Here is a 27,117-nt window from a genome sequence, read left to right as displayed (position 1 = left end):
TTTGAAGGGGGTGGCAACTTCTGCGGCTCCAGCTTTGATAACATTCAACCTCTTCATCCCCCATATTTCTCCATGGAATTACCATTGGATATAATGATGTGGTTTGTAAAGCACCTTTAGCAGTACATATTTCTCCATGGAATTACCATTGGATAAAGTTTATTTTATTCAGTAACTGGGTAGCGCAATCAAAATCTGTAGATCAAAAACCAGCAATTAATGTACTTTTTAAAGCTTTTAGTCACTTAGATAAAGTAAAAAAGAAACATTTAACCATAGATCCCACAGCCGGACACCTTTGCATTAAATATCGAAAGAAGTTCTTTGATTATCGAGGCTTTTGTTCTCCTTGTCATTATATACCCACTGAAACCACACCGAAGCTTCCTTGCGCCATCAAACAAAGTATATGAAGGACACATTTAGTTTGTGGGAAAAAAAAATTCTCACACAAACATTCTTTCTGAAAAATTGATGTCTCAAATTTTTTTTTTGAATATTCCATTGGACAAAAAAAAATAGTACATTTAGTTTGACTTATATTTAATTAAGTATATATATTTATTAAAAATTATATAAAATACATATTATACTCTTAATAAAAAATAATTGTATTCCATTCTATTTGAAAATATTTTTAGAAAAAAATTATCCTAATTTTTAACCAATAAAAATTAGATTTTTCTGTATTCTATATAATTTTTTCTTATAAAATATAAATTTTTTATTTTCATTAAAAAGAATATTTTATTTTTTCTCTTAAAACTTTAAGAAAATAGTTTTTCATCTTCCCGTCCACTCCATTTTCCTTTCTTTTTTGCGAAACCAAAGAATCTCAACACTGAGCCCAGGAAAAATCTCCTCTTGCCCCTTTTCGCCGTGAAGTCATTTCTTGTACCAACATTCCCGTCAACACGAACCTCCAGTTGTCGCCTGTTGATTCGCAGAAAGCTGTTCGGTTTCCACAAGCTTGTTCAGGTGGACTTCCGACGACCGACTTCCCAAGATAACTCTTTCCCGGGTCTCCTGTTTCCCCTCTGAGGCTGAGGAGAGATGGACGAGCTGGATCCGTGCGACAGCGATGCGGAGGGCTCGGAGTTGTCGGATTCGTTCGACGACCGGCAGCTCACGGCGGCGGAGGTGGAAGGGGATCCCGTGCCGGCGGTGGAGGGGCTCAGCATCTCCGGCGAGGCACGCCCGGGGCGGTTCCTCCAAGTCTGCGGCTGGGCCATTAATGGAACAACTCGTTGTGATTTCGCGGTGGGTGCGATTTCTTGTTTTTCTTTATAGAATTTAGGGGTAAATTTGATTCTTGATCTCTTTCCAATCTTCATTTATTTTCCTTTCAGTGGGCACGCTGCTCGGAAAGGGGAAATTTCAGCTACATAGAAGGTAATCCCCTCGCACTTTACTTTTCATGGGTTTTTTTTTTTTTTGGTGCGCAGTTTCATGGATGCGAAGGATAAATTGACGATATTACCATAACCAACTTCATCCTTCTTTATCTTAGTTCTAAATACAATGGCCAAGGCGATATTTTTCAAGGGAGACTCTTGCCTCAGTACATATCTGTCCCATTTGAGAAAAGATAAACAACTGAATTTTTTTGGTTATATACTTCTATGCCTATTTACTTGGATAGTAACTGTATAATATCCTGCACACTAGGAAAAGGACTGTATGAAGGAGAAAGGAGACAAGCTTATATTGTGAATTCATGATAGAAAACTCATTTACAATTTCTGTCTGAAGCTCCTATATTGTATATATTGATCTGTTTTATGTTTTTTAGTCTTTTCCCTTCAAGATTTACTTAAGATTGTGAAGCCTTTGCCTGCACCTTTAGCCATTTACGGTAAAATAGCAGATTATTTGAATGTAGCTGTTGCTTGATGAGGTTTCCTATGTCAAACATGCTCGACCAATTTTAGCTGGAATCACTTAGGCAGCAGACAAATGTAAAATAAATGGATCTGGACAAGTCTTAGCAGCCAGCGAATAATATAATCTAAGGGCTTCTTTGGGTGTTCCTACAGGAATTGAGCTAGTTGGCCCACCCAACCCGTGGGTTTGAAGGGTCTGTAGGCTTGTTGGTCGAAGGAAAAAAGACCCATGCATGGAGGTTTTCTTCCTCCCATAAGAATTGGGCTGGGGGTGTGGGTTGATATGGGTTATGCCCAAATGGACTTCCCAATCCCGGAATCCAGCAAGAAATCGAGCCTAGTCTTGCTGGATTATCCAAACAGGCCCAAGGATACTTAATAACTCCAGGATTGGAGTTAGATGTTAAATGTACTTGGTTCAATGTGTGTTTTGAGACACTTTCATTATTTTAATATGGATTAGCTGCTATCATAGTAAGATTGTAATCTATGATGGCTGATTTCGAAGACCTATATCCAGGGTCCCATACAGACAATTTTGTCATGCCATTTTTTCCCCAAAGACAAAGGCAAGAACTTCATAGTTCCAAGATTTTGTGAAGTACACCATGATATTTTTTTTAAGAAATATAAATTGGCTTCATACTGTTGTAGTGGTTTAAGTGATGCTAGAGAGGAGACAAAATAATCTTATATTTGAAGAGGAACAAGTTTACACACCACAAAGTTTCCACTTAAAAACAAACTTAAATTGGGGAGTTACTAAAATTAAGGCTTCAATATATTGAACTTGAAAGAAGCTGAAGGCATCAATGTACATTATAATTTAGAAAATCTTGAATTTTGTGAAGCCAATTGTAGACTGTTCATCAAGGTCATCTAGGTTAGGTCATTCCTAATTTATTAACATTTGAGCACCTGAAAGTTCCAGCTAGGAGTCAACTGTGGACGCGGATTTGGAAGCCTACATCTCATCAATGGGATTATACTTTATTTCTTCGAGAAGCATCATTTTTATTCTTCTATTTTTGCTATACTCATCTGATCATGTTGATACAATAGATCAAACTGGGTAGGTTCAATTTAAAATTTTGATTTAGTTTTTTAACAATTCTCTATTGCAATAGGTGAAAACAAAGCTACTTATCTGGTTACTGCTGATGATGTTGATTCATATCTAGCTATTGAAGTCATACCTGTTGGGAATGGTGAACAGATGGTATATTTTCTTCCTTAGTTCTCCTCTTTGATTCTTATGCAAATAATCTTGCGAGTACATGATAGTTATGTATTGTTAACACTACTTATCTAATTAAAAATGATGAAAATATAGAACTATTGTTAACTAATGAAATATATGTTCTTATGGAGCTATTTATCTATTTAACATATCTAAACATGTTGGCAGGTGCAAACAAATATAAAATAGTTTGCTTCCTTATATGATCTCACCACTGGATTAGTGTTCTATTCTGCCAAACCGGGCCGAACCACCCAGTTCGGATAGTGCCGAACCGACCCGGTACGAAACCAGGTCGGTTCGCCTGTTATATTCGGTTCCGGCCCCGTACCGGCCGGAGCTAACCAGTAAGTGCCCGAACCGGCTGGAACCGGTCGGTTCGGTGCAAACTCGATGCGAACCGGCTGGAACCGGTCACTAATCGACCGGAATCGGCTGGTAAGTGCCCGAACCGGCTGGAATCGGTCGGTTCGGTGCAAACTCGATGCGAACCGGCCGGAACCGGTCACTTACCGACCGGAATCGGTTGGTAAGTGCCCGAACCTGCTGGAACCAGTTGGCTCGGTGCAGACGCGGTGCGAACCGGCCGATTCGCACTGAGTCAACCCGGTGCCAAACATTCTGGCACTGCAGTACTGCAACACTTGTAGCACTTTGCATAAAATGTATCAGGGCACTTGTTGAGAAGGCGGCCTTCCTAACAAAATTTCCAAAAGCGGCTCTACCGCCTTCTCCCTTTCCAAAAACTCCACAAACAACACTGATTCAGGCTATCAAAAAAAAAATTTAAAGTTAAATAAGGTGTGCGTCCTCTCCCTACCCCATTTTCTTCTTTTTTAAGAGGCTTTAAAAAATAGCTCAAAAATTACAAAATGAGGAAAGTTCATGCTAAAATTTTTGATTTAAGCTTGATTTTTTTATATATTGTAGATCTTTGAACGATCTACGCGCTGACATAAAAATTTTTAATTTTTGAATTATATATAATTTTTAAAAATTAAAAATATATTTTTATGTAAAAGATAAAATAAATAAAATAAATTAAAAATAAAAATACTGTAAAGTTAGAAACGTATTTAGGGGCATGCAAGCTACTCTCCATAAAAATTTGGTGTCCATTCATTCAAGTTTTGATGCGATCATGTCTGCAGTGGTCTAGGCTTAAATTTGAAAAAAAATAAAAAATAAATAGCCTTTGATGCATGTACGAGAACCTAGAAAAATATATGTAGCATCTATTATTGGTTTCCATATAGATCTGAGCTGAAATTAATTTTTTGAAATAATAATATTTAAACAATATTTTTAAATTCAAAAATAATTAAAAATATTTAAATAATACTAAAAATTATAAAAATTTAATAGTACGCATTATATAATTCAGAAGTAATTTCTGAGGTAGAAATCATATTTTTATGAATTTATGAAACCTAATGACTAGGCAGATGACCTACCTTACCAATCGCAATTTTAGCTTATTCTACTATGAAGCAACCCCTGGAACTCCTCTAAACATATAGAGGTAAGATAACGGGGTTCGTTTTAGGTAATTGTGTTCATCTTTAAGGCAAAAATTATAAGCGAAAGAGTAAACCTGAAATAGTCCCAAAATGAGTTGGAGTGTGCTGTGGTAGTTATGTCAATGTCAACATTTATACTGGTCATCAAATACAATGTATGCTCAGTTTCATGCTTCCATATACTTCCAAACAAACAAATATGACATAATTTGGCATAAATTCACCACTGCATATGTTTATCAAAATTTCAGCTTGCCCAAGATTTATAAGTTTAATGAAATCATGTCAGATCCATTTTGAACTTCAGAAAAATAACCCAGAACTTGGTGCTTTTGAAACTTGAGGAAGTTCGGTGGACTGCGACTATGCCATAGAATCTATGATGGAGAAAATTATCCTATATGTACATTTATAATAAGCATTTGCCTTCTTGTTTATTGTATGAGTACTATACATATCTGGGAATTTTTAGAGACATCTATATGAAGTACAAGTATCATCAATACTCATAAAATTCTCTGTGAGTTAGGCATATAGAGTTTTCCCTTGATATACTAAAGCATATGATAGTAGTTCTCATAGTCTATAAGCTGCTTTTAACGGTTCGGATTCAAGGAAGTGAAAACATAGCAGGTCAAATATTTTCAATGTGTTGGAACTTGACCTTAATATGCTTAATTCCCCTGTTAAGAGTCTAAGAGTTTGCAATTTGCATTATGCCAATTATCATAAGAGAGGTGTAGAAGTAATATCGCTTGTCAAAGTGAAGGTGAGAGTGAAACAACCTCTACGATAGTATAAGGCACGGAAAGATGGCGAAAGGGTTGCTTTTCATACTTTTATAAAATGAGGGGAGGTCTAGGAAAACAACGAAAATAGATGCTGACCTCTGATCAGTAGGATCACTGGCCAATCAACATTATTGAGAGCTTAGAGCTTTAATGTAGAGACATAACAGAAAAATGGTTCCGAGCAACAACCCCTCAAAGTTATCAAAGAATATGAGCACAACTATAAATAAAACTGAAGGAGAAGCTCTGAGATGCTAGGTGACCATAGAAACTGCATGCGTAATGGCTAGACACAAGCTAGTGAGGTTAAGTCATACTTGTTGCCTCTGGGTACGGGATGCAGCTTCATATGAAGCTATATATAAAAATTGAAAATACTACTAAGGCAAACACCATCAGTGAAATACTAAGTAACCTTCATTGAGAGAGAAATCTCGAATCTCAAAAAGTTGTGAAGGAGGCCAAGCTACATTTTATACTGCCAATGGAGAAGCTGCTTGAATGGGCAGAATCGTATTATCATCATCAGCAATTATGATATTGTTGACATAAAGCAAACTTTTTAAGTTGACAAGTTGCTTGATGAGGATTGCAAATATGATTGGAAGGCAAGTGATGCAGCACAAGGTGTAGCCAATAGGTACTATGACCAACTAGACCATGCCAAGCATCGAGGGAGCCAGCGGATTCATGGGCAAAGACTGCAGTAAGCAAAAATTTAGAGATAATGTCAAATTTTGGTCATGTTTATATATTTGTAATAGAATAATTCTAGTATGTTTTCTTATTGTCGAGTCTTATTTCGAATATAATTCTACATTGGGTTTAATGCCCGAATTAGGGTAGGGCATCATGTCCAATAAATAAGCATGTAATATATTGTAAGGGACAGTCTTGGAGATATTAATATTTTTTTGAGAGAGAATTTCTTTCACCAAGTGAAGGATTCTTTAACCTAGTTTTCGTCTATTTGTGCGTTGATCTTCGAAGCATAACCTCGTCGATCAAATTGCTCCTTCTTCCTTTTCCTGATGCGTCTGTAAGAGTATGGCTTATATAATTTCTTCTTATGGAGATCAGGTATGAAGAAAGACATTCTTTATGTGTACAATAGGAAATCCACTACAACGAAAGAACAAAACAATGATCATTCTTGCCACAAATTTCAGCAATATTTGATGCCAAAGATGTTTCCATGGTTAAAATGTTGGCAAATCTAGTGAGCTCTTCTATTCTGAATGATTCTTCTATTTTTATAGTTATTGTCTTTGAGCATCATGTTACAGTGAAACCACTATGAACACTAGCCTAGTTGGCCAGACATAAGACTTAGAAGTAACTTTCTATAACTACAGTAGCACAAGTGACAAATCTAATCCCAAGTTTACTTAATTGTTTATATTTATTGTAAGATTTGTTGATCCATTTTCCTCCTCTTTTTCATTCTAATTTTTTTCTTTGCAAACACAGGGTGAACCTGTTAGGATCTTTGCCAATGAACATAGAAAAATATCATGTGGTAAGCTGCCTATTTTATTATTTTTTAAGATGTGTCTTTTTTTCTATATGTGTAGTTTCCTATTTCATAAAATCAACATTCATAAAGTCAAAATGAGAAAGAAGTTGGTTTGCAAAAAGTCATTGTTTTGATTTGTGATTAAGACAAACAGATAGAAATTAGTGTAGTTCGAACTTGTTGATACTTCAATGAAACTGGTTAGTGTAGAAAATAATCCAGGAATTGCTAAAGTGAAATGATGTAGAAACATTCACAGCAGCCCAAGGGACTCAGTCACCATCAAACTAGAAGAATTCTTTTACTCTATTTATGTAAGGCTGAGAGCAAGTATAACTATTGAATTAAGAAATACCTTCTCACATAACTAGATATATAGAGGTCCAATGCATAGGAGACCCAAATTACCATAAATAAATAGTGAAAGTTATGATGCACATAAAATGATATGCTTACATAGATATATTAAATGACATTCCATAGTTAGCTATATCTCTCGAGTTTTAGGCAATTAAAATGGTATTATGCTAGAAAAAAGCTAAGATGTACATATGTCTACAAATGTTTAAGTTAACCTCAAAGAACATAGAATGGCGGGTGAGTCTTGGCACAACAGTAAAGTTGTTTCATTGTGACCTAGGTGTCACTGATCCAGGAGAATCACCAGACTTGATGTAGACCACTTTGGCCACTATAGGTAGTGATGGATAGGGTCCAAGAGTGAGATCCATCACATCAAGAAGCTGAATCACATACCGAACTTTTAAAAGCCATAACTTGATCATACAACATTCGATTAAAATTATTTTATTCCAAGTTGGATAACTTTTCGAAATCTACGACGTGATGTTGCTCTCTAAGGAGGGTTGTGCAGCTAGCGATGAGGCCCAAATTCCAATGTTTGGGCTCTGAAACAAGCTTGTCAAACCATTTATTTTTTTTTTGAGAAAAACTTTGATCCATGGTATGCCGAACCGGCCCAGTCTGGTTCAAGTGTGGAAAATGGTTTCAGCCCCAAAGAGGTTGGAACTGAGTGGTATAAGCCCGGTAGAGCGACATAAGGTGAAGTCGATGCGGGAGTTGAGATTTAGTTTTTGTAGGATTTTAGTTTTTTCATGTTTATTTCTACTAGCAATGTCTATTTTGGGAAAGCTCGTCGAGTTCAAACTAGGAGAGGAATCCGACTCAATTTATGCAAGAGCGGACCTTACTATTATAAATAGAGGCTATGTATATTAGATTTTTGGATCATCAATGAAAAAAAGGGGACCTAAACCCGACTTTGCCATCTTTCTACCTGTTGCTAAATATTTGAGGGATTCGAGTTGAGCGGGTTGTGAAAATTCTTTTTTCTCCCCAATTGATCAGTCACGGATTCGAAAAACAAAAACAACTTCTCTGCAGGCGGGGGTAAAGTTATATATATCTGACTCTCCTTAGAACCCAGAGTGGCAGGAGTCTCGTGCACTCGGACACTTTATGAAAAAAGATAGAATAACATGTTGAGCTATAGTGGAGATGAGAAATTAGTGGCTCAAGCTAGATGGGCTGCACCGATATGTTGATTGGATAATAAATAGGCTATAATAATGGATAAATAGGTTGGATTGTTTATAGTTTCGTTCTATTCAATTGGATGAACTTCCAAACAATAAGATGGAAAATTTTGTTTCATCATGTATGTCACCTGTAGAAGAATTTGTCCTCAAGCTTATCCTTAGATCGTGTTATATTTGCTTATGCTTCTATTTTATTTTATTTTATTTTTTGTGTGTGTGTTTTTAACTTGTGCCAAGCATCTTCAGAGCCTCGTGATGCTTTCCAGTAAACTAAGTATTGTATTCGAAACTTTACAATGCATGTTAAGAGCAATAATGGTTTCTTGCCATGAAACTGTATTTATAGTTGATAGTTTAGTCAGTTTTCATGATACTTATTTGAGCCTTCATAGCTAAGGATACAATTCATATTGAAGATTGAATTGAGATGATCAATCCAATAATTCTGAGTCATATATGCTGTATCATGGAATAGATTCTCCATAATATTAGTACATTGCAATTATGACTTTTCCCCATCATTGAGTGCTTGGAAATTAAAAAAAAAGGAACATGTGTATTTTTTTCATTAACTTACCACTGGATAATCTCTAGTGCACTAATAAAGCTTGTCGACTATAATTATCCTAGTGGTGTGTGGATAATGCATGCATGCTTACTATAATTATGTTCTGATGCAGATCCTGAAATGCAAGAGCAAATTGAGAGGAATTTTTTTATTGGGCATTCGTCATTTGATGTTTTCTTATCGGTATATCTTTTGCATAGCTTTTTTGTATTAAGCTTTTTGACCATGACAGACTCGTTGAACTAATCATGTATCAGCTAACTGGAATATCTGTGAAATCCACAGGTTGGATGTAACAATACTTGGGTTACGGTTAAGTTAGTGATTGAGAGGGAGGGTTTTTCCATCAAGAATAACAGGTCGCCTCGTATTTCTGTCGAGGAGAAATTTTCACCAAGCATAGCTGTATGGTTTCAAAACTTTTCTAGCTTAATTTCCTATTTTTTAAGCAAAATTGCAGAAATGAGCTTTTTGTATAATAAATATTGGTATTCATGTTGGACTCTTGTTATAACAGTTGCCATCGGAAACCTATCTCCAATATGCTACTAGCAAATATTGGAAGCTACTCAAACTTGTTGTATAGTCCATTAATTTGAAATGATAAGTTTGTTATTTTGGTTTTCTTACCCAATGTATTGTTGCACATATGCTGGAAAGTCATGTAAAAGGTCCAGATTCAACTAAAGCTTTCAGAAATAGCGCATGATTTTGTTACCATTATTTCATACCATGACCTTGAGGAGCAGGTGCTAGACTGGCCAGTCTGTACAGCATGTAGCGTATGAACTTATGTACAGATTCTAGCTTAAATAAAGAAATGCATATAAACTGAAAAGTAAATACGTATCTATCATATGATGCATACGGGAAACTTTCGGCTATCTTACTTTCTCTAACAATAACTATTGCAAATAGCATTCTGTACATCTATGTGAAATTATGCTTCTCATTTTATAAAACTCGCTCATGAACACTGAAATGCATAGCTACACTGCTTTCATTATACTGTTGAGAGCTTATGTTGACAACCTTCATGATTAGCTGACAGATATTTCTCGGAAGATGAGTCACTATCATATAGCACATTATTTTTGTGCTCGTCCAACTTAGCTCTTGGACTTTTGTTTGACACTGATATATTTCCATTATAGCATGACCAGGAAAACTGATTTAAGGTCTCTGCCAGTAGTTTTGTGTCTGTTAATCAATCAATTTGTCATTTTCTGATGCTTGGCTGTATGCTTGCATGATCTAGGTAAACATAATGAGATGGTACATTTTTCATTGCACAAGGTAACCTTTGTCGCAAATAATCTTCTGTTGTTGCAGATCACAATTTCCAATGGGCACTCTAGTGGATTTTTAATACATTGTACTGAAGGGAGTGAATCTCTCTTTCTGGCGACAGAAAGTAGCTTGTAAGCACCATCTCATCTTTTTAGTATATCTGTTGGGTATTCCATGTTTCATTTATTTAGTTGCTATGCATATTACTCCTCAGACAACAATTACAGATATGCATGAGCTTTTATTGTTCATATTGTCTATCTTGTGAGTGGTTGTGCCAAATTTCTTTTTTAATGAGAGAAAGTTGTCCCAAAATTTTGATTGTAGTTCAGTTCTTATATTCATCCTTTTCCTGGTTCTGCAGGTTGCGCGATGTTATTGTGCTCACCATGAGATTGTTTACTGTGAGGGTATGATAATTATCTCATAAGGTTTTCCTGAAAACTAAGACTTGTACTTAAGCTATATTTGTTTAAGCAAGTTCCTATTTCACAAAGCTTAAGTGCATTCGATTTTCTGTACCCCATTATGACTGCATATATTTTTCCTGTGCTCTGCGAATTTCTTTCGGCTTGCTCATATTCTTTCCCATGCTTATTTTAGATGCCACAGTTTTCCTTTAATAATGACACCTTCTTTGTATTCTATAATTGTTAAAATTTATGTGAGCTATTTCCTGATCTATTGTTAATTGCCTCTAAGTAATAATGTAATAACACTGCAACTTACCTGACAGAATTCAACTTAAACAATTTGAGATTATTTTTTTAAATGTGTTCTTGCAAAGTTGATGCATGTGAGACTCATTTCTCAAGAATTTTACATTAATTTGATGATGGAAAATGTCTACCATTTTTTATTGCTGAGCTAGGCTTTTATAACCGGTATATCTAGCACCCCTAGATCTCATGTCTTATGCTTTTCTGCCTGAGATGGTGCAAATCAAAATGGGCATGCAGACGAACACCATTTATTTGCGCTGTGTTCTGCACCAATCTCGGATGTGCATAGGCCCTGGTGACTTCTGGCGTGGGGCCTAGAACCAACCAACAAGCTGTACAGAGCACAGCATGCATAGCTGCCCTTTCCCCTACATGTGTGGTTCCACCATCCCTCTAAGAGTCGTCTAGGTCCTTTCACCTACACATGCATTTCCAACTAAATTTGAAATATTTTTTCTTTTATGCACTGAAATTCATAGTCTCTACCAATTCCTTGTCCCAGTGTAGTTAAAATTGAATGGACATTGAAGAACAAGTTTACGGTATTAAATATTACTACTGCCACAAGTTTTGCAACTTTTTATTATCGAACTCTGCAGTATCATAGACAGATCACTGAATTAATATTTGCACACCCCAAACTTACTGCAGGCAGTCAAGAAACAGGAACAGCGCTCCATAAAGGCAGTCAAGAAACGGAGAAGGATGAAGAGATGCCTATTCTTTTAGCAGTTAGAAGAAGTTTTTCATGCCCAGTGGAACATATGTTGTAATTATGTATCTACATAAGATACAGAAGCACTCTGGATATAGTTTTCTAAATTTTCTTTCTGTTTTGAATAGGAAAAAGGTCGTCTTTATTATTATAAAAGCTGGAATCCAAAGATAAATTTGAATGTAATCTAGAGACTTCTTATTAATATCTGAACAAATAATCATACCCTTGAGCTTCAACTCTCATTCTGAACTTCCCTGCACTTCCGTGTTTCATATATTAGTTACAAAATGTAGCTGACATGATGTTAAAAAAGAGGGAATTTAATTGCAATGCTGCTGCAATTTTAGATCTCAAAGACTGAAACATCACAGAGTTTCATCTTGCATGCTGCTTCAGTTGGTTAAATCAAATTAAGCTCAGGCAGAATTTTAATACCTTACTTCATGGGCTCACCCAATACCTCCCATTCATTTTTCTCAAATCAAACCATCCTCGGCCAACACTTCGAAGCACGGATGGGCACTCATAAAACCAAGTCCAACTTGAATCCCTTCCAGTGTCTTGTCCAGAATAAATGTTCCAAAAAAATGTTCCCTGTAAACATTATGATCATCATAACTATCAGCTTGTCAGTGAAGGGAAAATCTTTCTGGATTCAGAAACTTTTGTGAAAGTTTACAATATCTTTGCAATGTTGTGTATATATCACAACTTAAAGGAAAATCGAAAAGGTGCTGCTTTTATATGTGTTGTAAAGGTTTAACATTGCTGTGCATTACCATCATAGGCAAAGGGACTCAAAATTTAGGACCGTTATCAGGAAATCTATTCGTTTCGTTAATAAGGCTATCATAATAGTTGTTTCAGTTCCCAGATATGAGCTTTCTTTTAAGTAATTATTTTGATGTATTCAATAATTCCTCAACTTTGTAATATGATTTTTTAATTAAACATTGTAATATCTATATATTATTGTTTCCTAACTATAGAACATCAATCTCTTCAATGTGTGCGTCCTCATTATAGTTTTGATATCAGTCATTGGCACAAAAAAAAAAAAAAATTGCAAAAATTTTGAACTTCTGCTTGTCTTTATGGAACTGAAACCATGAAAGAGTTTCAAGCTGGTTGTTTATCTGGCAATAGCAGTATATAACATGGAATTTGGTGATGCGGAATGTTGCATAAATACCACTAGCTAAGACAAACAGTTAATAAATTTTACTGAGCTGCCTTAATAGTACATCAGCATGGGAGAACATACAACGAACTCTCAAATTATTGCACCTGCAGATGATTTGCAACATACGAGACCATCCAATCGGCTGCACTGTTAGCTTGAAGTAAGGTTGTCTCTTCTCTCGTTATCTTTTTATATTGTATGCTGCAAATGCAAACTTGGGCATTGCAGAGAGAGGTGGAACGAGGCAGCATTCATGGAAGCTAGACAGTCCCATGCCTCCTTTTTGGCCAAGACTGCCGCCTCCTTTCACGAGCACATTCCTTGGGCTGCACATCCTTCAATGAGCTCTAACAACGCTCTTGGTTAGTGAGCTTCTTGAGTAGAACCAGATGGTTAGTGATTTCATCGATTGAAAGGGAAGCTGGAACCCAGACAGTACTTCCCCAGCCATCTTTTTTTTTTTTTTTTTTTGCTAAGAAAAAAGGGGAAGGAGGGAGAAAGGGACAAGCCCACCTCCGCGTAGCAGCCCCGACCACTGGGCCCCCACCCCGCCAGGAAAATGTTCGATGCGGGTAGACCGAGTCGTGTGTTGGGCACCCCGACCTATTTTACTCATACCCTCCCCATCCGTGGGCCGACTCGGTTACCCGATCCGACCCTCCGTGTGAGTACGTCACACCTGGCACCACCCAGGCTACCAGCCGACCAGTAGCGCTTCCAGACTCCGTGTCCAGACGTGGGGCATCCGGTCCCCAAATTTAATCGACGCTCGTGCGTTTCGAACCTGGAATCACTTGTGTTGGGGGAATAAGATTTTTCCCCCAAGTAACACGAATGCCCCCAAGAAGCCGCACAATCGCCGACCCTGAACAGCCGAAGTCGGCGTCCGACCTCGGAACGCCCGACCTCAAGACATCCGACCTCGAGACCTCCGACCTAGGAAAATCCTGATGCTCAAGGTCTACCCTTGTCAGCCACCTACTACGGCCGTACTCCTCCGAGGTCCAACTGAGGACCATATCCTGCCGCTGCTTCAGCATTTATTGCGCATGGCCACTGTAAACCTCCAGTTCACTCAACAATCAATGCGGATCTCCGGCTTACTCCACAATTAATGCGGATCTCCGGCCTACTCTGCAATTAATGCGGATCTCCGGCTTACTCCACATTTAATGCGTATGGCTCCTGTCATCTACGGACTCTCAGCTCTCCACGGCAAGTTAGCCCAGCAGAGTCTGGTCAACCATGATAAGTCTCTGATCTCGGCCATACCTCCGACACCAATGCAATGATTCGCCTGGTAGCGTACTGGTTCGGGTCGTACGACGCCCTCACCGCCGACATCAGCACAATGATTCGCCTGACCGTGCGCTGACCTGAGCCACATGCCGAGCCGTACTATGGCCTCGCCCTGTTACATCACAGGTAAACCGACCCCCACCTATAAAAGGGAGCCTTGGCTTCTCAGGAGGGGGGTTGGGAAGTTCCGTGCCCTACAAACACTGTTTATCTCCTCTTTACACTATTTGCCCCCTCCCTGACTTGAGCGTCGGAGGGCCGGCGCCGGAAAACCCGGCCACCAGTTTGTCTGCAGGCACCCAGACGGAGGACGCCGCCCGCTGACGGATTGCCGCCCCGCCGCGAGGACCTGCTGCTCCCTGCTCCCTCTCTCCGGCCACCCCAAATGGAGGACGCCGCCCGCCGACTGGTCGCCGCCCCGCCGTGGTGACCTACCGCTGCTCCCTCTCCCTCGACCGAAGATTGCCCCCGGGTCCAATTTCCAGCAACAGTTGGCGCTAGAGGAAGGGCCCGAGTAGCAGTCATGAAGTTGAGAAGTAAGGGAGCCTCCAATGTCTCCCGGCGTCCCCCGCAAAGTCCTGGACGCTCCGTCCAGAATTCTCCAACTCCGGCTGACCCAGTTCCTCAGGTCCAGCCGGAACAGTTCAATGCCTTAGTACAGCAAATCCAGGCCCTGGCTGCCGCCGTTCAGGGCCTGCGACGCGAGGAAGCTTTACCAACGCTTCCCCCGCGGGCCCAGGTCCCGCCGGAATTTCCTCCCAACGGCCCGGTTCTCCCCGGCCAGAATTTACATGGCTCCTCCAGAGCCAATAACGAAGAGCGGACTTCCCCCCAGAGAGAGCTACCGGGGGAAGATCCCAACAGAAGACTCCAGCCTTCTGAGGCTGAGTCAGCCCCGGACCGCCGTGAGCCGGTGCAAACCACGGCAACAATTCCGCGGGCGGGGGAGCTCGACCGAAAAGTTGAGCATCTGGAGCGCCAGATTGCGGCGCTCCACAGCAAGAAGGCGAGGCAAGAGGGAGACTTTGAGTTCACTACCAAGTCCCCCTTCTCCTGCCAGATCGAGGATGAGCCGGTTCCCGCGAGGTTCAAAATGCCTCAGGTGGAGCCCTACAGCGGAATCACCGACCCTCTCGACCACTTGGAGAGCTATCGGGCCCTCATGGCCCTACAAGGGTCCTCGGAGGCCATACTTTGCAAGGCCTTCCCAGCAACCCTCCGAGGGACCGCTCGGCTTTGGTTTTCTGGACTGAAGCCGAACACGGTGTCCTCTTTTGAGCAACTCGGCAGGCAGTTCGCCACCAACTTTGCTGCCAGCCGGCGCCAGCGACGGACGTCAGACTCCCTCCTCGACATCAAACAGAAAGAGGGGGAGTCCCTCAAGGAGTACCTGGACCGCTTCACCGCCGCCACATGGGAGGTTCGCGAGCTAGACCAGTCGATAGCCATGTCGGCTCTGAAGACTGGGGTTCGCTCCTACCGATTCCTCTTCTCCATCGAGAAGAGCTTCCCGGCCGACTTCACTGAGATGTTGGCCCGGGCCCGGAAGTATGCCAAGGCCGAGGAGGCAGTCGCCTCTAGGCGGGGAGCAATTGAGCCCGCCTCGAAGAAGCAGAAGAAGCGCCGCGAGGAGCGCGGCCGACAGAGGAGCCGATCCCCCCGCCGTGAGAAGGATCTCCCCCGACTGAGGAGCCCGCCCCGTCAGCAGGGGCGACCTCAGCAGAGGACACCTCCCCGACCGAGGTCCCCGCTACGGCCTCGGACGCACCCAGGGAGGTACGATAACTACACACCCATCAATGCTCCCCGGGCCGAGATCCTGATGGAAATCGAGGGTCGGGACTTCTTCCAACCCCCGCCTCCTATGCGAGACACGGGAATTCCCCGTAATCCCAGGAAGTACTGTCGCTTCCACCGAGACCGTGGGCACGACACGGAGGACTGCTTCCAGCTCAGGGACGAGATAGAAACGCTCATCCGTCGGGGAGTACTCAACCGGTTCGTGAGGAACCAACATGAAGAAAGGAGGCCGGCGGAGAATACCATACCGTCCGAGAATCCGGACGACAACAGGCCCATTGCCGGCACCATCAACATGATTGGGAGGGCCTCAGCAGGAACGGCCGCCCAGGGAGCATCCCCGAAGCGCCCACGCACTGATGAAGTCATCTCGTTCTCGGACGAGGACTTAGAAGGGGTTGAGACCCCTCACGATGACGCTGTGGTCATCTCAATGATTGTAAATAGGTTTGATGTAAAGCGTGTCCTAGTTGACAATGGAAGCTCAGCCAACATTTTGTATTATCATGCCTACCAAAAAATGGGGTTGCCAGAAGGACATCTCCGGAGAATCAATGCCCCGCTGGTCGGGTTCACCGGAGATTCGGTCCCGGTTGAAGGTGAGGCCAGGTTCCTTGTTACGGTTGGCCTCGCCCCCCGGGAGAGCACTGTGAGGACGGACTTCCTGGTGGTCCGTCTGCCCTCGGTCTACAACGCCATCCTTGGGCGGCCAGGGCTAAACGCCCTTCGGGCCGTGGTTTCCACCCGCCATCTGCTCATGCGGTTCCCCACCGGCCAAGGAGTAGGCGAGGTCCGCGGAGACCAGCTGGTCGCCAAGCAATGCTACATGGCGGCCCACGGAGTAAAGCAACCAGCCGAGGCGACGATTCAGCCAACGGGCCCCTCATTACCTATAGAAACCCTCAATGCGAGGGACACCCTCTGGAAGAAGCAAGTAGAGCCCGGTGAGCTTCTTATTCAAGTTCCACTACAACAAAATTTTTCCGAGCTAACTGTGCAAGTCGGCTCCGGCCTCGGCGCCCGCGAGAGGGATCGCCTCGTCAGCTTCCTGCGGGACAATGCTGACGTCTTCGCCTGGTCGCCTGCGGACGTGCCGGGAATTGACCCTGAGGTCATGGTCCACCGACTCCAGGTGAGGCCAACCAGCAGGCCTGTAAAGCAGAAGAAAAGGGGCTCCGCCCCGGAACGGCAACGAGCTGCGGCCGAGGAGGTGGACAAACTCCTCGGAGCCGGCTTCATCCGGGAGGTCTCCTACCCGGACTGGCTCGCCAACGTAGTCCTCGTAAAGAAGGCCAATGGAAAATGGCGTATGTGCGTGGACTACACCGACCTGAACAAGGCCTGCCCGAAAGACAGCTTCCCCCTCCCAAGCATCGACCAGCTCGTCGACTCCACTTCAGGACACCAACTGCTAACTTTTATGGACGCCTTTTCAGGGTACAATCAAATCCGAATGGCGCCGGAAGACAAGGAAAAGACGGTCTTCATCACCGACAAGGGCACCTACTGCTACAAGGTGATGCCCTTCGGCCTGAAGAATGCTGGAGCCACCTATCAGAGGCTGGTCAGCCAAATTTTCAAAGATCAGATCGGCCGAAATATGGAAGTCTACGTGGACGACATGCTGGTAAAAAGCCGAGCGGCGGAACACCACATAGCCGATCTCAACGAGACATTCACCAAGCTCAGGAGATACCGAATGAAGCTCAACCCGGCGAAGTGCGCGTTCGGAGTCACCTCGGGCAAGTTCCTGGGTTTCATAGTGACCCAACGTGGAATTGAAGCCAATCCCGAGAAAATCCAGGCACTGCAAGAGATGTCGCCTCCGAAGACGGTTAAGGAGGTGCAGCGGCTCGCCGGGCGAGTTGCCGCCTTGGGAAGGTTCGTCTCTCGGTCAGCCGAGCGCTGCCTCCCTTTCTTCAAAAGCCTCAAACGGCCGAAAGACTTCCGGTGGTCAGAAGAATGCCAGCGAGCCTTTGAAGAGCTCCGGAGCCTTCTGGCCTCTCCCCCGCTGCTCACCAAGCCCCAGAAGGGCGAGGTTCTTTATCTATACCTGGCCGTCTCCCCGGCCGCAATGAGCTCAGTCCTCGTCCGAGAAGAGGACAAGCTCCAAAAGCCGGTCTATTACACCAGCCGGGTTCTCAGGGATGCTGAGACCCGATATTCTAAACTTGAGAAGACCATCTTCGCTCTCATCATCTCGGCTCGGAGACTCAGGCCTTACTTCCAAGCCCACACAATAGCTATATTGACCGACCAGCCTATGAAGCAAATATTGCAAAGGTCGGATCGTGCGGGGAGGATCGCCAAATGGGCGGTCGAGCTCGAAGAATTTGACCTCGAGTATCGACCCAGGCCGGCTATCAAGGCTCAAATACTCGCCGACTTCATCGTGGAATGTACCCTGCCGGACGACCCCGAGCTGCCATCCGTATCCGCGGAGGAAGCCCCGAGGCAGCCATGGGTCCTGCACTCGGACGGGTCTTCAACCTCGGGGGGTAGCGGAGCCGGACTCATCCTCACCAGTCCAGACGGAGTGGTGGCCGAGCAAGCCCTGCGCCTCGAATTTCCGGCCTCGAACAACGAGGCCGAGTATGAGGCTCTCATCGCCGGGCTCAAGCTGGCGAAAGAACTGAAAGTGGAAGACCTGACGGCATTCAGCGACTCCCAGCTGGTGGTGAACCAGATCCAAGGAGACTTTGAAGCTAAAGAGCCATCCATGCAAAAGTATCTCCAAAAGGTGCGGGAACTCACGTCTGCCCTGAACTCTTTCAGTATTCAGTACATTCCCAGAGCGGAAAACTTCAGGGCAGACCAGCTGTCCAAATTGGCAACCTCCCGCATGAGCGAGCTTCCCAAGGGAACAACGCTCGAGTATCTTCAGATCCCCAGCACGGAGGAACCCGAGCCCACCATGTGCATCGACTCCGAGCCAAGCTGGATCGATGGGCTCGTCTGCTACCTCCAAGACGGGACTTTACCTCATGACGAGACGGAGGCTCGCCGAATCAAGCGCCAAGCCCCCCGGTATGTCTTGTACGAGAATAGGCTCTATCGACGATCGTTTACTTCTCCCCTTCTCAGATGCCTCCGCCCCTCCGAGGCGGACTATGCCCTCCGAGAGGTCCATGAAGGGATCTGCGGAAATCACCTGGGGGGTCGGGCACTGGCCCATAAGATCCTACGGCAAGGATATTACTGGCCCACGCTCCAGAAAGATGCGACGGATTTCGTTCGGAGGTGCGATCGGTGTCAACGAAACGCCAATATCCAGCGCCGACCTTCGGCCCTGCTGACTTCCATCATCGCCCCCTGGCCGTTTGCCCAATGGGGGATCGACATCCTGGGGCCCTTTCTCCTAGCCTCCGGACAAAGAAAGTTCCTGGTCGTCTCCATCGACTACTTCACCAAATGGGTCGAGGCCGAACCCGTCGCCCGGATTACCGAGCAAAAGATGCGGGACTTCGTGTGGAAGTCCATAATTTGCAGATTCGGACTACCCCGTATCCTTATATCCAACAATGGTCGGCAATTCGATAATGTCCATTTCAGAAAATTTTGCTCTGAGCTCGGCATCGACCACCGCTTCACCTCGGTTGCTCATCCCCAGACAAACGGGGAAACCGAGGTAACTAACCGCACTATTTTGCAGGGACTCAAGGCTAGGCTTGATCGGTCCAAGGGACAGTGGGTCGAGGATTTGTACAATGTCCTTTGGGCGTACCGGACTACATTCCAACTGCCCACGGGAGAGACCCCCTTCAACCTAGCATACGGCACTGAAGCCGTCATCCCGCTGGAGATCGGCCTTCCTTCTCCAAGGGTGGAGCACTACGACCCTGACACCAATTCCTCCCAGCTCAGGGGCAACTTGGACCTCGTTGAAGAGACACGAGAGGTCGCCCGGGTTCGTATGGCAAGATACCAACAGAGAACGGCCCAATACTACAACTCCAGGGTCAAGCCCAAGCTCTTCAAAGTGGGGGACCTCGTCCTCAGGAGGGCCGAGGCTTCTCAACCGACCGAGCAAGGAAAGCTCGCCCCAAATTGAGAAGGGCCATATCAAATCGCCCGAGTACAACGACCCGGAGCGTACAAATTGAAGTCCCTAGACGGGACCCTGATTCCGCGAAGCTGGAACTCCAAGAATCTACGAATGTACTACCAGTGAAACTCCGAGGGGTTCAAGACGATCGGGACCATGGATTCAATCTCTTTTCTGCAAATGAATCGCCTATTTCAATGATTACAATTCTCCTCTAATGTTGGATCGTTTTGTGATCCTCAGATTCCTCGACTGAAATCGGGATGCCTCGAGGCTCGACCGTAGAGTTCCAAACTCCCTCGACCTCGAGAAGTATCGCAGGACGATGAAACATCGGCTTGACGCAAGAATCCCTCGACTAAGGTCGGGATGCCCCGAGAGTCGACCGTAGAGAACCAGACTCCCTCGACCTCGGGAAGCGTCGCAGGTCGGTAGAGCGTGCCCAGACCCGCCGACCTGACGAACGATCCCTCGACTAAGGTCGGGATGCCCCGAGACTCGACCGTAGAGAACCAGACTCCCTCGACCTCGGGAAGCGTCGCAGGTCGGTAGAGCGTGCCCAGACCCGCCGACCTGACGAACGATCCCTCGACTAAGGTCGGGATGCCCCGAGAGTCGACCGTAGAGAACCAGACTCCCTCGACCTCGGAAAGCGTCGCAGGTCGGTAGAGCGTGCCCAGACCCGCCGACCTGACGAACGATCCCTCGACTAAGGTCGGGATGCCCCGAGGGTCGACCGTAGAGAACCAGACCCCCTCGACCTCGGGAAGCGTCGCAGGTCGGTAGAGCGTGCCCAGACCCGCCGACCTGACGAACGATCCCTCGACTAAGGTCGGGATGCCCCGAGGGTCGACCGTAGAGAACCAGACTCCCTCGACCTCGGGAAGCGTCGCAGGTCGGTAGAGCGTGCCCAGACCCCAAAGCGTCCACAGACCCGCCGACCTGACGAATGATCCCTCGACTAAGGTCGGGATGCCCCGAGAGTCGACCGTAGAGAACCAGACTCCCTCGACCTCGGGAAGCGTCGCAGGTCGGTAGAGCGTGCCCAGACCCGCCGACCTGACGAACGATCCCTCGACTAAGGTCGGGATGCCCCGAGAGTCGACCGTAGAGAACCAGACTCCCTCGACCTCGAGAAGCGTCGCAGGTCGGTAGAGCGTGCCCAGACCCGCCGACCTGACGAACGATCCCTCGACTAAGGTCGGGATGCCCCGAGAGTCGACCGTAGAGAACCAGACTCCCTCGACCTCGGGAAGCGTCGCAGGTCGGTAGAGCGTGCCCAGACCCGCCGACCTGACGAACGATCCCTCGACTAAGGTCGGGATGCCCCGAGGGTCGACCGTAGAGAACCAGACTCCCTCGACCTCGGGAAGCGTCGCAGGTCGGTAGAGCGTGCCCAGACCCGCCGACCTGACGAACGATCCCTCGACTAAGGTCGGGATGCCCCGAGGGTCGACCGTAGAGAACCAGACTCCCTCGACCTCGGGAAGCGTCGCAGGTCGGTAGAGCGTGCCCAGACCCCAAAGCGTCCACAGACCCGCCGACCTGACGAATGATCCCTCGACTAAGGTCGGGATGCCCCGAGAGTCGACCGTAGAGAACCAGACTCCCTCGACCTCGGGAAGCGTCGCAGGTCGGTAGAGCGTGCCCAGACCCGCCGACCTGACGAACGATCCCTCGACTAAGGTCGGGATGCCCCGAGAGTCGACCGTAGAGAACCAGACTCCCTCGACCTCGAGAAGCGTCGCAGGTCGGTAGAGCGTGCCCAGACCCGCCGACCTGACGAACGATCCCTCGACTAAGGTCGGGATGCCCCGAGAGTCGACCGTAGAGAACCAGACTCCCTCGACCTCGGGAAGCGTCGCAGGTCGGTAGAGCGTGCCCAGACCCGCCGACCTGACGAACGATCCCTCGACTAAGGTCGGGATGCCCCGAGGGTCGACCGTAGAGAACCAGACTCCCTCGACCTCGGGAAGCGTCGCAGGTCGGTAGAGCGTGCCCAGACCCGCCGACCTGACGAACGATCCCTCGACTAAGGTCGGGATGCCCCGAGGGTCGACCGTAGAGAACCAGACTCCCTCGACCTCGGAAAGCGTCGCAGGTCGGTAGAGCGTGCCCAGACCCGCCGACCTGACGAACGATCCCTCGACTAAGGTCGGGATGCCCCGAGGGTCGACCGTAGAGAACCAGACTCCCTCGACCTCGGAAAGCGTCGCAGGTCGGTAGAGCGTGCCCAGACCCGCCGACCTGACGAACGATCCCTCGACTAAGGTCGGGATGCCCCGAGGGTCGACCGTAGAGTCCCAAACTCCCTCGACCTCGGGAGGCACCACAGGTCAGCAAAGCGTCCACAGACCCGCCGACCTGACGCGAGATCCCTCGACCAAGGTTGGGGCGCCCCGAGGTCCGACCATAGGGTCTCAAGCTCCCTCGACCTCGCAAAGAGCTACAAATCAATAAAGTCTCCCCAAATCCTCTCAACCTCGGCGGGTGCCGTCGGGTCCGTGAGAAGCCCGAGCCCCCTTAAAGTCAAAAATGACTCCGGAGGTCGACGAGGAAGGGAGGCAACCTACTCCGCCATGTGAAGCACAACTCTGAGAATGCAAGAGGTACATCTAACTCGACGCCCTCCTTGTCAAATTTTATCTACATACTGCTAAGCGGAATCTCATCCAACGTTGGAGTCTTATCTCGCCCCAAAGCCGGGCTTCTCCAATGGGTCGGCTTAAGACCGATCTCCTAACCACATTATGCATGCTCCGCTCGTCAAATCTCCACAATTTGTACAAAGTCTTCATAAATTAGGGCCCAACACGGCCCCCATGCGTAAACTCCGATGTTTAGCTGAGAAAGTGGTCCCGACCGCGAGTGTACCAGCCAAACACAGATACCAAGGCAATCTTTGAAAATCCCAGCCTTGCTCACCGAAATCTCGGCAGAGTCCGAGAACGATAACTATGAAAACCTTCGGCAATAACTTGATTATTAGCCCACGTTCCCCGCGAAGGGTCCGGAGTTGAGTTCAGGAACCCGACTAGACTCCCCGAATAACGGCACGCACAGACCTAGCCCGGTCTTACTTGAAGGGCTAAGGCCCGACTCTGATGCCTTAGTAGCCTAAAGGCCAGGCATGGCAGATTCTGCGATTCTAAGATCCGAGTTATAGGACTTGGAGAAATTTTCTAGAAACCTAAGCTCGGAGCTCCCTTTGGTCGGAATGACTAAAATCCGAGAAGGCCAAGATATAACTCAGGAAAAAGGGCAACTTCGTTAAGCAGCCCGAAAACTAAAATACAAAGTTAGAAGTCGTCGAGGCGGTTAGCTAAGGCTCTAGCCTCATTCACGACAAGAAAGGGAAAGACGAGCACAGAATGACAAAAGTATTTTTTCATTGACAAAGGGCCGGAAGGCCAATTACAAAATTGGAGGTCGGCCATTCAAGAGCCGACCTCGGATACAATGAAAAAGAAAAAATACGCCAAGTCTTAAGCGGCGGCAGCAACATCCGCGGGGTCGTCCACGGTGATGACCTCGGGACCTTCAGCCGGCACAGGCTCGGGGTCTTCTCCAACTGGCTTAGCACTTCCCAGATCATGCCATCCCCCGACCGGATTGCGCCACGTGTCGACCTCGGAGGCCGAGGCACCGTATTCACTCCGGATCAATAAATCGGGTACGAAATCGAAGCCCTGTCCCATCGGATCTCGGGGCCTCATTATGGGTCCGCAGGATCGAATCGCCTTGAAGAACGAGCGGACGGCACCTCCGCTCCCCTCATTTAATAAGGCCCTGGGGCACGTGGGGCCCCGACGTAGCCTCCACCTCGCCGGATCCATGATCCAGTAATACGAGATCGGAAGCGTCCGACCCTAGGTCATGCCGCGTGTCCGTTTTGAAGCCCGTAACGGCACACTCATTGATGAGCGGGGAGTCTCGATTACGGGATCGAGGCGCCGCCTTGTTGAGCCCGAGGACCCTCATCATGGGTCCGCCGCACGAAGCGATCTTGGCGATCCAAGAGACGCCACCCCCGTTACATCCGCTCCGAGAAACGTAAGGATACGAGCTCCACCATAAGTTCGCTGAATAAAGCAACCTCGAAATGCCCAAGGGCGCAGGACTCGCCATAAAAACTCCGAGAAACATGAGGGCGCGGACGAGATTCGCCCCCCAACTTTAATGATAGACTTTACTTCCCACGTCCGAGCCCGCAAGCCGCTCGAACTCGGAAGTCGGGGGGTAGTGTTGGGGGAATAAGATTTTTCCCCCAAGTGACACGAATGCCCCCAAGAAGCCGCACAATCGCCGACCCTGAACAGCCGAAGTCGGCGTCCGACCTCGGAACGCCCGACCTCAAGACATCCGACCTCGAGACCTCCGACCTAGGAAAATCCTGATGCTCAAGGTCTACCCTTGTCAGCCACCTACTACGGCCGTACTCCTCCGAGGTCCAACTGAGGACCATATCCTGCCGCTGCTTCAGCATTTATTGCGCATGGCCACTGTAAATCTCCAGTTCACTCAACAATCAATGCGGATCTCCGGCTTACTCCACAATTAATGCGGATCTCCGGCCTACTCTACAATTAATGCGGATCTCCGGCTTACTCCACATTTAATGCGTATGGCTCCTGTCATCTACGGACTCTCAGCTCTCCACGGCAAGTTAGCCCAGCAGAGTCTGGTCAACCATGATAAGTCTCTGATCTCGGCCATACCTCCGACACCAATGCAATGATTCGCCTGGTAGCGTACTGGTTCGGGTCGTACGACGCCCTCACCGCCGACATCAGCACAATGATTCGCCTGACCGTGCGCCGACCTGAGCCACATGCCGAGCCGTACTATGGCCTCGCCCTGTTACATCACAGGTAAACCGACCCCCACCTATAAAAGGGAGCCTTGGCTTCTCAGGAGGGGGGTTGGGAAGTTCCGTGCCCTACAAACACTGTTTATCTCCTCTTTACACTATTTGCCCCCTCCCTGACTTGAGCGTCGGAGGGCCGGCGCCGGAAAACCCGGCCACCGGTTTGTCTGCAGGCACCCAGACGGAGGACGCCGCCCGCTGACGGATCGCCGCCCCGCCGTGAGGACCCCCTGCTCCCTCTCTCCGGCCACCCCAAACGGAGGACGCCGCCCGCCGACTGGTCGCCGCCCCGCCGTGGTGACCTACCGCTGCTCCCTCTCCCTCGACCGAAGATTGCCCCCAGGTCCAATTTCCAGCAACAACTTGGTTGGAAGCAAACGCCCCGTTCCAACTGGGCTACCACCTTGGTGGCTCCCCAGCCATCTTTGTTATTAATGTAAGGGTTTCTTGAAATGTTCATTATCTGCTTTACTTTTTTTGCTGATTCTTCTTTGAAATCTTTTATGAGAATTTGATTTCATATTTCTGGTGTTGATTGAAATAAAGATTTGTGATTCATGTTTAAATGTCTTTATCCTTGTCTAGTTATGCTGCACAATGATTCCTCCACAGCTGTAACTAGTTTGCATGTGAATGCAGCTGTTTATTGCAATTTCTATTGTCTATTTTTTCGCTTGATATGCATGTTATGTTTTGTAGGATAGTTTGATTTGGTATCTCTAGTTGATGTCTAAGGCAAAGATCTGTTATTTGCATTGGGGTCTGTCACTAGGATAGCTTACTGGAGCTGTTGGGTGTGGTTTTGTGGTATTGTTAAATCGCTAGACAGTGGATGAGTGGGGTTTTCTTATTGGGCTTGTTGCTTCATTATATTCTGTTTATTTTCATCTAAGAAGCTGGTATGTTCAGTGTCTAAATAGGTATCAGAAGATTTATCCATTCTTTTTCAATGGCTGTCTTTCATATGCATATCTCCCTGCAGATGGCAAACGGGGACTTAAATAGATAATTTGCTGCTATAGGAATCTCTTTCTGTCTTGCTTTTGAACCAGTGACAGTTTTATTTAATGAAACTGAAGGATGTATGCTGTTTGTTTTATTTTCTCCAGCAGTGCTTGATGTTGCAGAATCTATATATCTTTGTGGCATGTGGTAAGCGGACTTCCAATATGTCATGACTCTTTTTTAGTATATATTTGAAGTATTTTTATTAATTTATTGGTTGATTATAAGGTTGTGTCATCTTTCTTTTTGTAAATATGGGTACCTACCTGCTTTATGTTATTGCAAATGCTATCTGGATATTCAATATATTCATTAGACAGTCTTGTGCACTGTGCTTTTTAAATATATTCTGTGGAAAAGGAGACATATTAAAACTTCAGAAAAGAAACCTTTTTTTAACGGAAAATTTAGCATTTAGTAAGGAAAGTTTACAAATAACTATTCCAGAAAGGTTAGCTTTGTAAACTTGAACTCAGCTTGTGATCCATGTGATTGAATAAGAAGAAATGATATCATCAAAGGATGTGATCTTATAATCTGTTGACATATTATTCAGATTATATAGTGCACATAATTTGTGTGAGTAATTTGTTGGGTTGTTGATCAATTTAATTTTACTTTTATTAGTTCTCTGCTCTTTGAGGGCAATGCTAATCATGGCCTATGGAATAGGCTCTCTTCTACCATCTAACGGACCAAGCAGAATCAAGAACCCCGCCTGCCCACCCAGAAAAAAAATTCCCCCCAACCAAAAAAAGACACATTTTCATTTTCATTGTCAACATCTGCTTCCTTTTTATATTTTATTTGTTTATTATTTTGTTTATCCGTTCTTTGTTCTCTGATTACTATTTGTATTTTCATTTCATCTTGATTTGTGTTTCAAGTTTTCATTTATTTTCTATTCATTTTGTCAGGTTATCGCTGCTCGTTTGCGAATTTACTTTCGTCCATTCGGTTTTTTAATTTTTCATAATTTTTAACTGTTTCATCATCCTTTGGTATGTTAATCACTTCTCAGTTTTTTTTTTTTTTTTTGATATCTGTTTTGTAATATAGTTTAGCTATCTGTTTTGTTATATGTGTTTCGAATTTCCTTGTTTCTTTGGTA

General features: G+C 45.7%; 1 protein-coding gene across 2 annotated transcripts; it reads left to right on the top strand.

Moving 5' to 3' along the window:
- Positions 1-793: 793 nt before the first annotated feature.
- LOC149752917 (uncharacterized) lies at positions 794-12,043 on the top strand. 2 transcript variants are annotated; one of them, XM_089925484.1, is made up of 9 exons: positions 794-1,260; positions 1,350-1,392; positions 3,011-3,102; positions 6,905-6,953; positions 9,190-9,260; positions 9,363-9,482; positions 10,410-10,498; positions 10,732-10,777; positions 11,741-12,043. In XM_089925484.1, the coding sequence occupies exons 1-9, from the start codon at positions 1,054-1,056 to the stop codon at positions 11,816-11,818; spliced, it is 795 nt and encodes a 264-aa protein (XP_089781610.1). In that variant the 5' UTR covers positions 794-1,053; the 3' UTR covers positions 11,819-12,043. The 2 variants fall into 2 exon arrangements, with proteins under 2 accessions (XP_089781610.1, XP_008776323.2); XM_008778101.5 differs by having other exon boundaries at positions 10,732-10,798.
- The last annotated feature ends 15,074 nt before the right edge of the window (positions 12,044-27,117 follow it).

Source organism: Phoenix dactylifera, chromosome 9, assembly GCF_051530095.1.
Source record: "Phoenix dactylifera cultivar Ajwa chromosome 9, Ajwa_hap1_PhDact_Kaust_v1.1, whole genome shotgun sequence".
Taxonomy (NCBI): Eukaryota; Viridiplantae; Streptophyta; class Magnoliopsida; order Arecales; family Arecaceae; genus Phoenix; species Phoenix dactylifera.
This window is presented reverse-complemented; position numbering and strand designations above follow the sequence as displayed.

Bases quoted from the DNA above. Each gene is read 5' to 3' on its own strand.
- LOC149752917 (XM_089925484.1), top strand. From the start codon at position 1,054: ATGGACGAGCTGGATCCGTGCGACAGCGATGCGGAGGGCTCGGAGTTG. The intron at 1,261-1,349 runs GTGGGTGCGATT...TTTTCCTTTCAG, and splicing joins CAACTCGTTGTGATTTCGCG to TGGGCACGCTGCTCGGAAAG. The intron at 1,393-3,010 runs GTAATCCCCTCG...CTATTGCAATAG, and splicing joins AAATTTCAGCTACATAGAAG to GTGAAAACAAAGCTACTTAT.